The following is a 12,736-nucleotide window of genomic DNA, read 5'->3' on the forward strand; positions in this document are numbered from 1 at the left end:
AATTCTTATAGAGCTGGTTTAGTGTTCACAAACTCTTTTAGTTTTTGTTTATCCTGGAAACTCTTTACCTCTCCTTCTATCCTGAATGACAGCCTTGTTAGATTCAGTATTCTTGCCTGCATATTTTTCCCTGCAGCACGCTGTATATATCATTCCACCCCCTTCTGGCCTGCCACGTTTCTATGTGTCTGCTAAACTTAATGTGTCTACCCTTGTAGATTAAGGATCTTTGTGCCTTTATCTTTGTATTTTGCAAGTTTCAGTATGATAGGTGTTGGTATTGACCTGTTTTGTTGATTCTCAGGGGAGTTCTGTGTGCCTCTTGGATTTGAATGCCTCTTCCTTCCCCAGACTAGGGAAGTTCTCAGTTATAATTTGTGCAAATAAACCCTCTCCCCCTTTCTCCCTGCTCTTCTTCTGGGACTGCTAAGGTATGAATATTATTGCACTTCGTGGAACTGCTGAGTTCCCTAGGTATATATTCACGATCTAATACTTTTCTTCCCCTCTTCTTTTCAGCTTCATTATTTTCCATACTTTTATCTTCTATGTCACCCAGTTGTTCCTTTGCTTCTTCCACCTTCATTGTGATTCCATCCTGTTGGTTTTGGAACTCAGTTATAGCATTTTTTATTTTGGCCTGACTAGTTTTTAGGTCTTTTATCTCTGCAGCAAGGGTTTCTCTGGTGTCTTCTAGGCTTTTTTCAAGCCTACTGTTCTGAATTCTTGTTCAGATGTATTGCTTATATCTGTTTTGAGCCAATCCCTGGCTGTGGTTTCTTCTTGATCTTTCTTTGTGGGGTGGGGGGTTCCTCCACCTTGTCATTTTCTCTAGGTTTCTGTCTTTGTGTGTTACGAAAGCTTGTTATGCTTCCTGCTCCTGAGAGTCTTGCTATCTTAAGAAGGGGTCATACACTGTCCAGGGCCTGGTGCTTCAGAAAGTATTCATGGTGTACGTGGTCTACACTTTGCTACTGTGATTTGGCTGCTCCTTCCCCGAGGTCAGTCCTCTGCAGAGCTCCTCCTTGCTTGCAGTGGGCAGCGTTTGGACTTTCAACTAGGTGTGCTTTGATTTCTTTGTTAAAATAAGCCTGCCAGGTTCTCTCCCTCAAATTATGCAGATTGTTCTCTTAATTCTCACACTGATTTCCTGTGCTCAAAATGACTTGATGTTGATTTAGCAGTGTTTGAAGGAAGCCCAGGGTCCCCGTGCTACTGTGCCATCTTAACTCCTCCAATCGATTTTGCATTTCCTATCCACTCCTCGTTAGTCTTTTGCTCTATGGCATTGGTCCCTACCACTATTTTCAAACTGCTTCTGTAGTGGCTCCCAAAGGCCTACAAAATTTAAGGAGTCCTCTACTCTGTCGCTATCCAACTTGACCACTTTTAAAAAGTTTGATGTTAAACATTACTTCATTGTTGCTCGTTTCTTCCCTGGATTCCATTATCCTGCACTTTCTGGGCTGTTTCTTACTTCTCTTGTACTCTGCTCCTTCTCAATTTCTTCTTGGCCTCTCAGTTTCAGCTTAACCTCTTAAATGCAACTGTTTTCCAAAACTCTGATCTTATCCTTCTTCACTCTACATTCTCCCCTTTAGGTCACATACTCTCATGACTTAATTATCACCTGTATCAGGATGCTTCCTAATCCCGGCTACATTCTTATCTCCAGACAGTTGCTTGCTACTCATATCTATCTCTACAGAGATGTCCCAATAGTTTATAAAGGTCAACATTTCCAAGCTCAGAGTTAAGATCTTTTTCAACCCAGTCCTCCTCTGCATTCTCCTTCAAATGAGGCCGGCTAACATTAAGGAAAGAGCAGGGCTGTAGAACTGGATGGACTGACTTGGAATCAAATCATGGCTGCTATATTGACTGTATATCGATTTTATATTTAAAATGGGGATACTACTACTTACCTTGTAGGTTGCTGCAAAGATGCAACAATGCAACATGTATGTTGAACATAACCAATCCTCAGTAAGAGCTAGTCTTCTGTCCTCTTAGATCAGTTAGTGCCACCATAATTCCTAGTTAGGCGGGCTGGAAAAAGGAGTGACCACTCATGTCTCCTCTCCCCTCGCCTCTTCAATCCAGCTGGAAACCAGGTTCCTCAGAGCCTATTCCACAGCACGTCTTGACCGTATTTCCCACTTTGCATTCGCAGTTGTAAACTGGACTACTGTAATAGTGTAACAAGCCACCTATCTCCAATCTCTTCTCTTCTAGTTCAGCTTTCACACTGTGGACAGAGATAATTTTTGAAAACTGAAGCACAATTATCTCTGACAGCTGTCCACTGCTTTCTCCCGGTGGTGAAGTACAGTTCACATTGGGCACTCTGCCTCTGAGGTGTCTCTTCACATGTCGGCCACACAGGGACAGCAACAATGCTTTTACAGCGGTCTGTACTTTATAAAGTTTCTTTCCCCAAGGGACCGGTAATGACGGTCATTTAATGACTGTTGGTGCTAAATAGAGCAATATGGTTATTTCTGTTTTCCTATGCTGAATGAAATTGAATTTAAAGATAAATTTATGATGACTATCTAGTATTTCCTTTCCTGCTTGCTTTGTGAGTAATTTTTCATCTGAGGTCCTGAGTAGGAGCCATGATACCTAGAAATCCTTATTTTATTTTATTTTATTTTATTTATTTTATTTTATTTTATTTTATTATTTTTCCCCCATTTTGTCCATTTAAACTACCCTCAACTTCTCTGTAGAATTCCATGCTGCCTTCATAATCCAGTTGCTCTATAATGATAAACTTTATCCATACTGATTCGTGGGTAACAAGCAAATTTGCTAACACTTGCTTACAATGATGTTAGAATGACACAATTTCTATCTTTTTCAAACCACATGTTTTGAATATGTGAAACATTCCCAATGTTCTTTAAGCAGTTACATAGTATAGTTTTCTCCATAACTTTCTGTTACTTTTCACTTCTGCCACTTTAAGAAGTTGAATTCTGGAAGATTACTACCTGTTTTTCTGAACAGTAAGTGAAACTTCACTTATCTGGAAGTATACTTAGGCAACTTCAATCCTCTGGAATCCTCCAGCTTTCTTATGTAAGATGCAAACCCACGCGTAAGAAAAATCTTTTTCAGCATTTGAAACAATTGTTTTAAGGGCATATGATAAAATATGTACGAAACTTTCTCAGAATTTATAGTCTTGTATATTCGAAAGCAGTGCTGTCCAATCGAAATATAAAGGAGTTACATAAGTAATTTAAAATTTTTGAGTAGCCACATTCAAAAAAATAAAAACAACAGAAAAAGACACATGAAAATGAATTAATATCCCATCACACTTCATCAGGTATTTAATACAAAAATTCAGATGTTTTACGTTCCTTTCTCTTTTCTTCAAAATCCACTGTGGATTTTACATTTACAGAACAATCAATTCAGATTTACATTTCATTGGAAATACTTGATCCGCGTTCAGATTTCATAAGATTTACAATTTAAAAGGGGTTGCCTATACCCAGGTAGCTTCAAACACATGTAAAAATTTCTGAATACCTAAAGGGAATATCAGGTTTTAAATTCAGATTTTACATTAATTAAAATTTAAAAACTTAAGTTTTTTTTTTGGCCACAAGCCAAATTTCAAGGGCCCAAAAGCTACTTATGGCTGCGGGCTACTTTACTGGAGAGTGCAAGTAATAGAGTCTCTATTTTGTATCTAATTTTAACAAGCTTTGTTGCCTGTCTTCCCGGTACATGGAGATTGGAAGAAAAACTAGATGACTAGAACTGACATAAAGATCTATCTCACTGACACCAGTGATAGGAAACTAGCAATGCCTTTTTTAATTAAAAAAAGTTTTTTTTTATTATTTATTTTTGAGAGAGAGAGAGAGAGAGAGAGACAGAGCACCAGCAGGGGAGGGGGGTTGCAGACAGAGAAGGAGACCTCCATGAGTCTTATCTTTTTCCAGTTGTACTGAGATATAATCGACATACCTCCCTGTGTACAATGATTTGACTTAGAGAAGTTCTGAAATGATTATGCAGTAAGTTAACATCCATCATCTCATACACATGCAAAAAAAAAAAAAAAATCTCTTCTCCTTGTTATGGTAGCTCCTAGGATTCACTCTCTTAACCACTTTCCTATGTAAACCCTATGGCTGTCGTGATGCACGTTACGCCCCCAGCACTGACTCATCTTCTAGCTCCAAGTTTGTACCTTTTGAACACCTTCCTTCAATTCCCAACCTCGCCTCTGGTAACCACAAATCTGATCTCTTTCTAGGAGTCTGATTTTTTGTTGGATTCTACATAGAAGATCATACATTTCGTCTTTCCATGACGCACACCTACTTTTAAGATAGGTCCTCATAAAGAAGCGTCTTACCTCCCATTATTTCAGTCGTTCCTGTTTTGAAACTTTTCTGTGTGTTTTGTAAAGTACACCTAACCACACAACAATCCAAAGGTATCTGTTCTAGTGTGAGGGTGTATTTTCTGTGTGTTTTAGCACACCTTCAAGAACTATATACCAACATACTGGTCTGAAATATTGAGGGTATTGAGGGTAGTTATGCTGAGCCCATTCCTTTCTAGATATTCCAGAATTTAATTCCTATAGTTGTATACTGGGTTCTGTTTCCTCAAATAAAATGTAGCAAAAAAAAAAAACCCAACCAACCAACCAACCAACCAACCAAAAAACCAAACACTTAACCAATGCAGATTAATCAAGGCTCCCTACTGCCCCCGCAGAACTCCGGGATAGATATTCCCAGTGAGCTCCTGGCCAGTCTCAAGCTTGCTTGCATATTCCTGCTCTCAGCAGCTGAGCTCAGTGTCTGCTCCAATTTTGTGTGTTTCCAAACCAATTACGCTCATTGCACTTGTTACCGTGATTATTTAATTCAGTATTTCTGTGAAGTAACGCGGTTTTCTGGAAACACCAGAAAGCTGAAGGTAGAAGCTAACTACCTGGGGACACTAGGACATTGGTCTCCTTTTTTTGCCTGAGGTGAGAATGTAGCTTCAAAGACAACTGAATTTGGTGAAAGAAACCAGAAGAGCCTGAAATGGATGCCCCAAGCACAGAAGACAGTTTATGTGAGTTTTCTTTTTGTTTTTGAAAGCGATATAAACTCCAAATATAAAAGCGTAACATTGAGTGTCTTATGTTTGGCAACACCCTGAAATGAGTGGGCCACTGTCACCGGGAGCTGCCAGGCCCCTCAGAAAACGCCATGTCAAGGAAGCCGCGAGGGGATAGGCTGCATCGATTCCTGTCCTGGTGGCTAGCTTGTTTCATTGAGTTCATGGGCCTTGACTACATACACCAAGGGGTGTGCGTGAAGTCACTCGCAATAATGCAAATGCCTGCATCAATGAAAAAGGAGTCTGAAAAGAGTTGCTGCAATAAAAAAGTGGGAGGAATACTTCAGAGCTGTGCTATAAAGGGACACTACTAAAAAAAAGTTGCTTCTGATTAGCTAGGGTATGTCTGTAAAGAGTGGGGAAAATCACCAAATCTTGAAGGATTCTACATCTTGAAGTGCTTCACATTTTTTCTGCCCTTTAAAGAAAACAAAGTGGAAACTGCAGATGATAAATGATGAGACCGTGTAGCAAGAATCCACTCAGTGGCTCCACTCTAAAGAAAAGGCCTTGGTTCCAAAATGGATACAAAAAGAAATAAAGAAAAATGTTAAAAAAAAAAAAAAAAAAAAGGATGTGTATTTACTTAAGTTAACTGAAAAGTCTGTTATGTAAGTATCTTTATCTTTCAAAATGATTCCCCACTCGGACAGACTTTTTAAGGCAGTGGAACAATTACCGATGGCGGCCACACTGGGTAAGATGGGTTGTGCTACACTTTCCAACACTGAGAACTTCACCTGTTTACTCACACAGATGTTCATGTCGCTGACCTTAGTCTCCCCCGTATGCTAACATTCATGCACTCTTTATATCCTCTTCCAGATTTCCACATATGTTAAATACTTATGAGCCTATTTTCTGTTTTATGTTTATTCTCTGATTAGAACTTTTGCTATGTCCTTCGCTTCTAGTCTTTGAGACAGTTTCTTATACAGAGAACCAAATATCTTAGTAATTAAATTTGCAAAGCCTGTGGTACGGAACCTTGTCAAAGGGGTTACTGACGTATAGTTTGTATGATAATAAAACACATACAGTTCGATGGGTTTTGACACATTTACATGCCCATGTCACTACCACCCTCTCCAAGATCTGAAATATTTCTAGCACTTCAGGAGGCTCCCTCATGGAAACTGCAGTCAACTCCTCACTCCCTCTCAGCCCCAGGCTGCCAGTGATCCGCTTTCTGTTAGTGTAGATATGCTCCTTTTCTAGAGTTTCGTATCCGAGGAATCACCCGCTCTGTATACTGTCTGTTTCACCTTGATTCATCCATGTTGTTGTGTTTATCAGTAACTTTTCCTTTATACCGCTGAGTAGTATTTTATTGTATGAATACAATTTGTTTATCTAGTCACTTGACGAACACGTAGGTTCTGTTTCCAGTTTGGGGCTATTATGAATAAAGCTGTTACGAACATTCATACACAGGTCTTTGGGTGAACATGTTTTCTTCCTTTGACTAAATACATGGGAGTAGAATTGCCAAGTAGACTTAAGAAACTGCCAATTTTGTTTTCCAAAATGTGTGTTTCTTTTACATTCCTACATGTAAAAGAGTCCATTTGCTTCAGGTCTTAAGGGCTTTTTTAAAAAAAAAGTCATGGTCATTTATGTATGTATGCATTACCAATCATAGTTCAAAGAAGTCAGTATGTACAAAGCACTGTGTTATCTATTTACTATGTTGTGTTTTTTTCTCCACAAAACACTCTAATAGGTAAAAAACATTTAACTCGGGGCGCCTGGGTGGCTCAGTAGGTAAAGGTTCCGACTTCGGCTCAGGTCACGATCTCACGGTTCGTGGGTTTGAGGCCCGTGTCGGGCTCTGTGCTGACAGCTCAGAGCCTGGAGCCTGCTTCTGACTCTGTGTCTCCCCCTCTCTCTGCCCCTCCCATGTTCATGCTCTGTCTCTCTCCTTCTCTCAATAATAAATAAACGTTAAAAAAGTTTAAAAAAAATAACATTTAACTCTGTCACATACTCAACAGTTTATGCACAGTGAGGTATTTTTTAATACTACCATCAACATTCTTGGAATGAAGTAAAATTTACTGGTCACATGTCCTAGAGTTGTCTTGGAAACATACTTTCACTTAAACATATTTCCAGCTTTTCAAATATTAGTCTTAGCAAATTCCTGGAAAACCTGCACCCATTTATACCTACTGTAGCTTTTTCATTTTTCTATCATTTCTATTCTCGTTATATACATTATATATATTATCGCTATCATTATCATAAAACAAAACCCTGAAAAACGTAGATGCTTAAGTCCATTTCTCCCACAGGCACCCTATACTCTGTTCCTCAACAGTTTCCCTCAAGGCTGCACTACGGAAATGTAACACTTCCAAGTGTACAAAGGATTTCTTGACATTTCATAGGTAAGCAGTGGATATAATTTCTATTTTTATGGAAATGTAAAATCACACAAACACCCAAGTGTTTTATGATAAGCCAAAAATAAGTAGCATCTACTTACCTTAAAAAATTCCTTTTTCTCAACCATCTCATTACCATCTGCATCCAGCATTTTAAAAGCAACATGAAACCCAGTATGGGGTTCTGTAATTAAGTGAAAAGCGAACAGTTATTTAAATGTTGGTGAAATGCAAATTATATTTGCTGATCCCTAGGTCTTCGAATTTGAAAAAAAAAAAAAGCTTCCAGAAACTATTATGCAAGTGCCTCAACAGAGAAAAAACGACCTCTTCTTATAACAATTTTCAGAGGCTGATCTATTTCCGAAGACGTATTGTTCTGCTGCTAAATGCTCTGCTTCTCAAGGCAAAATCCATTTGAGAACTTAATTTATTTCTTTAACCCTACCAGGGGTTTCCTCTATTCTCATGATAGCTCGGCTATTTTCGTACAGATTATTACTCTTGATTTCCTTTCCTTGGAGTAGGGTTTTTGTTTTTTAGGTTTATTTATTTATTTTGAGAGCGAGAGGGCGAGAGCGAGTGAGCAGGGGAGGGGCAGAGACAGAGTGACAGAAAGAATCCCAAGCAGGCTCCATGCTCCGTGTGGAGCCCGACGCGAGGCTCGATCTCATGACTGCCAGACCTCGACCGGAGCCAGTATCAAGACTCAGACGCTTAACCAACCGTCGCCCCTCTCAGAGTAGGGTTTTTAAAAAGCTTTTTATTTTGAGGGGCGCCTGGGTGGCTCAGCTGGCTAAGTCTCTGACTTCAGCTCAAGTGATGATCTCACTGTTGGTGGGTTCGAGCCCCCCGTCAGGCTCTGTGCTGACAGCTCAGGGCCTGGAACTGGCTTCGGATTCTGTGTCTGCCTCTCTCTCTGCCCCTCCCCTGCTTGCTCTCTCTCTCTCTCTCAAAAATAAATAAATAGGAAAAAAACAAACTTTATTTTTAAATGATTTTAGCCCTAAGAAATGTTGTAAAGATAGCATAGTGAGTTCTCATACTCTTCACCCAGCTTCCTCTATTTTTAACATCTTATATAACCACAGTATCGTTGTCAAAACTAAGAAATTAACACTGGTAGTAGTATTTTCAACTGAACTACAGACTTTATTTGGATTTCATGTTTTTCCATCAATGCTATTTTTCTATTTTAGGATCATATATAAGAAGTCACGTTGGGGGCACTTGGGTGGCTCAGTTGGTTAAGCGTCTGACTTCGGCTCAGGTCATGATCTCACGGCTTGTGAGTTTGAGCCCCGCATCAGGCTCTGTGCTGACAGCTAGGAGCTTGGAGCCTGCTTCAGATTCTGTTTCTTCCTCTCTCTCTCTCTGCCCCTCCCCTGTTCTCTCTCTCTCTCTCAAAAATAAATAAACATTAAAAAAAAATTGAAAGAAATCATGTTGCATTTAGTTGTTATGCCTCCTTACTCTGCTCCAAGTTGTGAAAGTTTCTCACTCATTCCTCGATTTTCATGACCAGTCTGAAGAGTACTGATCAGGAAGTTTGAAGAGTATCTAATGAGGGGTTTTAAATATGCGAAGGTTAAGTCTCATTCTTCTGTTCAACAAGTCTTTTAAGGAGACAAAGTTATGGGGAGCCATAGTACAAGGGAGGTAGAAGGGATAATCTAATCCAACAGTATCATTTTGTTGACACGGAAACTAAGATAGCAATGAAAAAAGACATAAATGCCAAACTTCCAAAACACTGTTTGGCAAGAACAGAGAATTCCACGTGATCACAGAGAGAAACTGTGGGATACTTACTAGTGAGGATGGTAAGCAAGAAAAGATACTCGGTATATGATATCAGTCCTGAAAGAGAGAAAATAAAAACATCAGGAAATAAGTTTTAGATGGTTTAGAAGTAATCACATATAGGTACTATATGGAAACTTCACTGAATTAAAAACACACACATTTTTACTTTAATTTACGTCTCTTTGATACGGTGGAAAACTTCTACAGTAGAGAGTTAAGTACAGTACTAATACTTAAAAAAAGATACTGTGTGTTTTCACAGGTTACGATTACCAGTTAAAGGAGGGATGGATGTTGGCTAGCAAATAATAGGCATCCACTACAGGTTTGATTTGCATGGCACTTCATGCGATTCGCACTCAAATTTCACCATTCACAGTATCTCAAGTGAAGCAAATTTGAAAATTCAGGAGAGTAACGGAGATCTTGGTATACCAAAGGCCAAACTATATTATTTAAAATGAGAAAGTTAAATCTTTGCAGCAGTAACTTGATCTTCCTTCGGGAAACCGTTCCTTCTCCATTCTCAACATGCAGGCCAGGCGTAGGACTACGCATTCTCACCCCTCAAGGTGGATGCTGACTGGCTCAGCCAATCACTGTCCTCTCACAGAATCGGCGCAGAGATGGGCAAGAAGCTGAGCCAAGCTAAGGAGCAGGCTGCACATGTCTGGCTGCAGGGACTCGCGATGGGCCTTGACCCAGGCTGGGTCATTCAGAGTGGCATTTCTGATGAGAATGCTGAATCCTTCACTTCATTTTTTTTCCCTCCGCCAGCCCTCCTGGGCTTTGATGATGTGAGAATGTTTCACTTAGGAATGTGAGGCAGTGGCAAGAGGGCCTGGAACTGCCAGACAGCCGGTGTTTAGGGCCTGAGAATGCAGCCAATCCTAACTGGCAGCTATGAAAGATGGATACTGGTGATGTCTGAGCCCTGGATTAAGTTGAACTTGAAGCCAGCTCTGTGTCTGGCCACTAGCTCCACGTCTGTCCTTTCTTGCTCAAATAGATAGTGTCTGGTTTTATGTGCCTGCAATGAAAAGAAGAGCAATAGATACAGAAAAGGTATCTCGTAAATCATGGCCTCCTGATAAGCCAAAAAAATTTTCCTTCCGGATCATAAGTTTGATACAATAGCGAGATACACAATTAAAAAAAACTTTATCATGGAAAACTTCAATCACACACAAAAGTAGAGAGAATATAATGAATAACTGTATTACACATATATCAGCTTCAGTAATTATCAGACATTAATAATTTAATTATTATGTAATAATAATTAATCATTATGTAATAATGTAATCATTAGTAATTAATGACAGATCTTGGTTTATCTATACCTCTTTCCATTCCTTTCTCCCACTTCCCACTGGGTTATTTTGAAACAAATCTCATATATTATCTCATAGTAGAAAATCCAAGCTGTATCTCTAGAAGCACGGCTCCCTCCCTCCAAATAATTACCAATAATCCCTCAATATCATCAGATTCATACCACTTTTACAAATGTCCCTGTATCAGGAAAATAATTTTTCAAGTGTTCTCAAATCAGGATTCAAGGAAGGTCCTTGCATTGTACTTGGTCAACAGGACTCAGGTCACTTTTTTTTTGTTGTTCTTGTGGCAAAATACCCATAACAGAATTTGCCATTTTAGCCATTTTTAAATGTACAGGGTAGGGGCGCCTGGGTGGCGCAGTCGGTTAAGCGTCCGATTTCAGCCAGGTCACGATCTCGCAGTCCGTGAGTTCGAGCCCCGTGTCGGGCTCTGGGCTGATGGCTCAAAGCCTGGAGCCTGTTTCCGATTCTGTGTCTCCCTCTCTCTGCCCCTCCCCCGTTCATGCTCTGTCTCTCTCTGTCCCAAAAATAAATAAACGTTAAAAAAAAAAAAAATTAAAAAAAAAATAAATGTACAGGGTAGTGGCATTAAGTAAATTCACACTGTTTTGCAATGATTATCAAAACTTTATCACCACAAACTGAAACCCCATACCCATGAAACACTAACTCCATTCATTCTGCTTCCAGCCCCTATAATCTCTACCCTATTTGCCGTCTCTATGAATTCGCCTACTCTAGGGACCTCATACAGATGGAACCATACAATATTTGTCCTTTTGTGCCTGGCTCACTTCACTTAGCATCATGTCTTCAAGGTTCATCCACATGGTAGCACGTGTCAGAATTCCACTCCTGTTTAAGGTTGAATAATACTCCAGTATATGCATAGGCCACATTTTGTTTATCCATCCGTTGATGGACATCTGGGTTGTTTCCACTCTTTGGCTATTGTGATTAATGCTGCTACAAACATTGGTGTAAAAATATCTGTTTGAATCTCTGCTTTTAATTCTTTTGGGTATGTACCCAGAGGAGAACTGTTGGATCATATGGTCATTCTCTATGTTTAATTTGAGGAACACCCATGCTTTTTTCAAAAGTGGTGGCACCATTTTCCATTCCCACCAACAGTGCAGAGAGGTTATCATTTCTCCACATCCTTGCCAGCACTTGTTAATTTTTTTCTTGATAATAATGGTATTTATGATGTGCTGTCTCATTACGGTTTTGATGTGCATTTCCCTAATGGTTGGTGATGTGGAGCATCTTTTCATGTGGGAATTAGTCAATCACGTATCTTCTTCAAAGAAATGTCTATTCCAGTCTTTCCCTTTCAATTGGGTTGTTTGGTTTTTTGTTGTCGTTGAGTTACAGGAGTTCTTTATGTATACTGGATTTTAACCCCTATATATGATTTGCAAATATTTTCTCCCATTCTGTGGGTTGTCTTTTCACTCTCTTTCCTGTGTACTTTGATTCACAAAAGCTTAACATTTTTCTTTTGTTCCCTGTGCTGTAAATCTCTTTAAAAAAAATCTATAGATTCTCCCGTGTCTTTCCCCCCTCTCTTTCAACTTAGTTGTTGAAGATGCCTGGTCGTCAGTCCTGTAAAGTTTCTTAGCGTCTAGAATTTTGCTGACTGCATCTTCTTGGTGTCATTTCAAATGTTCCTCTAACTTCTGTATTTTCTACACACTAGTCCTTGGATCCGGAAGTGTGCTGAGATTCAAGTTGGATTTTTGGCAAGAATTCGTAATAGATGGTACTGTATACTTCCATCAAGGAGGCCGGAATAAAAATGTTTATAAAAATGCTATATACTACTAAGAGACCGTGATAGTAAAAGTTACTGACTTTGGAAGTATGTGAAATCATTTGCAGAGATGTCAGAGGTGATCAGAGATGTCACAGAGGAAGTAATTCTAAAAATGGTCTTCAAAGGATGGATGAAAATTTAATTAAGTGGGGTGGGATGACAGATAAGGCTGAATATGAAAACTAAATATGAAAATTAAAAAGTCACTGATGGTCCGAAATAACATCCGTGTGGAAGAA

The 12,736-nt window shown here is 39.4% G+C and overlaps 1 protein-coding gene across 1 annotated transcript in view; it reads right to left on the reverse strand.

Annotated features, from left to right (window-relative positions):
• Nucleotides 1–12,736, reverse strand: part of MICU2 (mitochondrial calcium uptake 2) — a 140,165-nt gene that overhangs the window by 51,412 nt on the left and 76,017 nt on the right. The window contains exons 5-6 of the mRNA XM_047874677.1: nucleotides 9,345–9,392; nucleotides 7,634–7,716 (exon numbers count right to left, since the gene is read on the reverse strand). Of these exons, the coding sequence (XP_047730633.1) occupies nucleotides 7,634–7,716; nucleotides 9,345–9,392 (131 nt within the window). The remainder of the gene's footprint in view (nucleotides 1–7,633; nucleotides 7,717–9,344; nucleotides 9,393–12,736) is intronic.

This window comes from Prionailurus viverrinus, chromosome A1, assembly GCF_022837055.1.
Source record: "Prionailurus viverrinus isolate Anna chromosome A1, UM_Priviv_1.0, whole genome shotgun sequence".
NCBI classification, from domain to species: domain Eukaryota; kingdom Metazoa; phylum Chordata; class Mammalia; order Carnivora; family Felidae; genus Prionailurus; species Prionailurus viverrinus.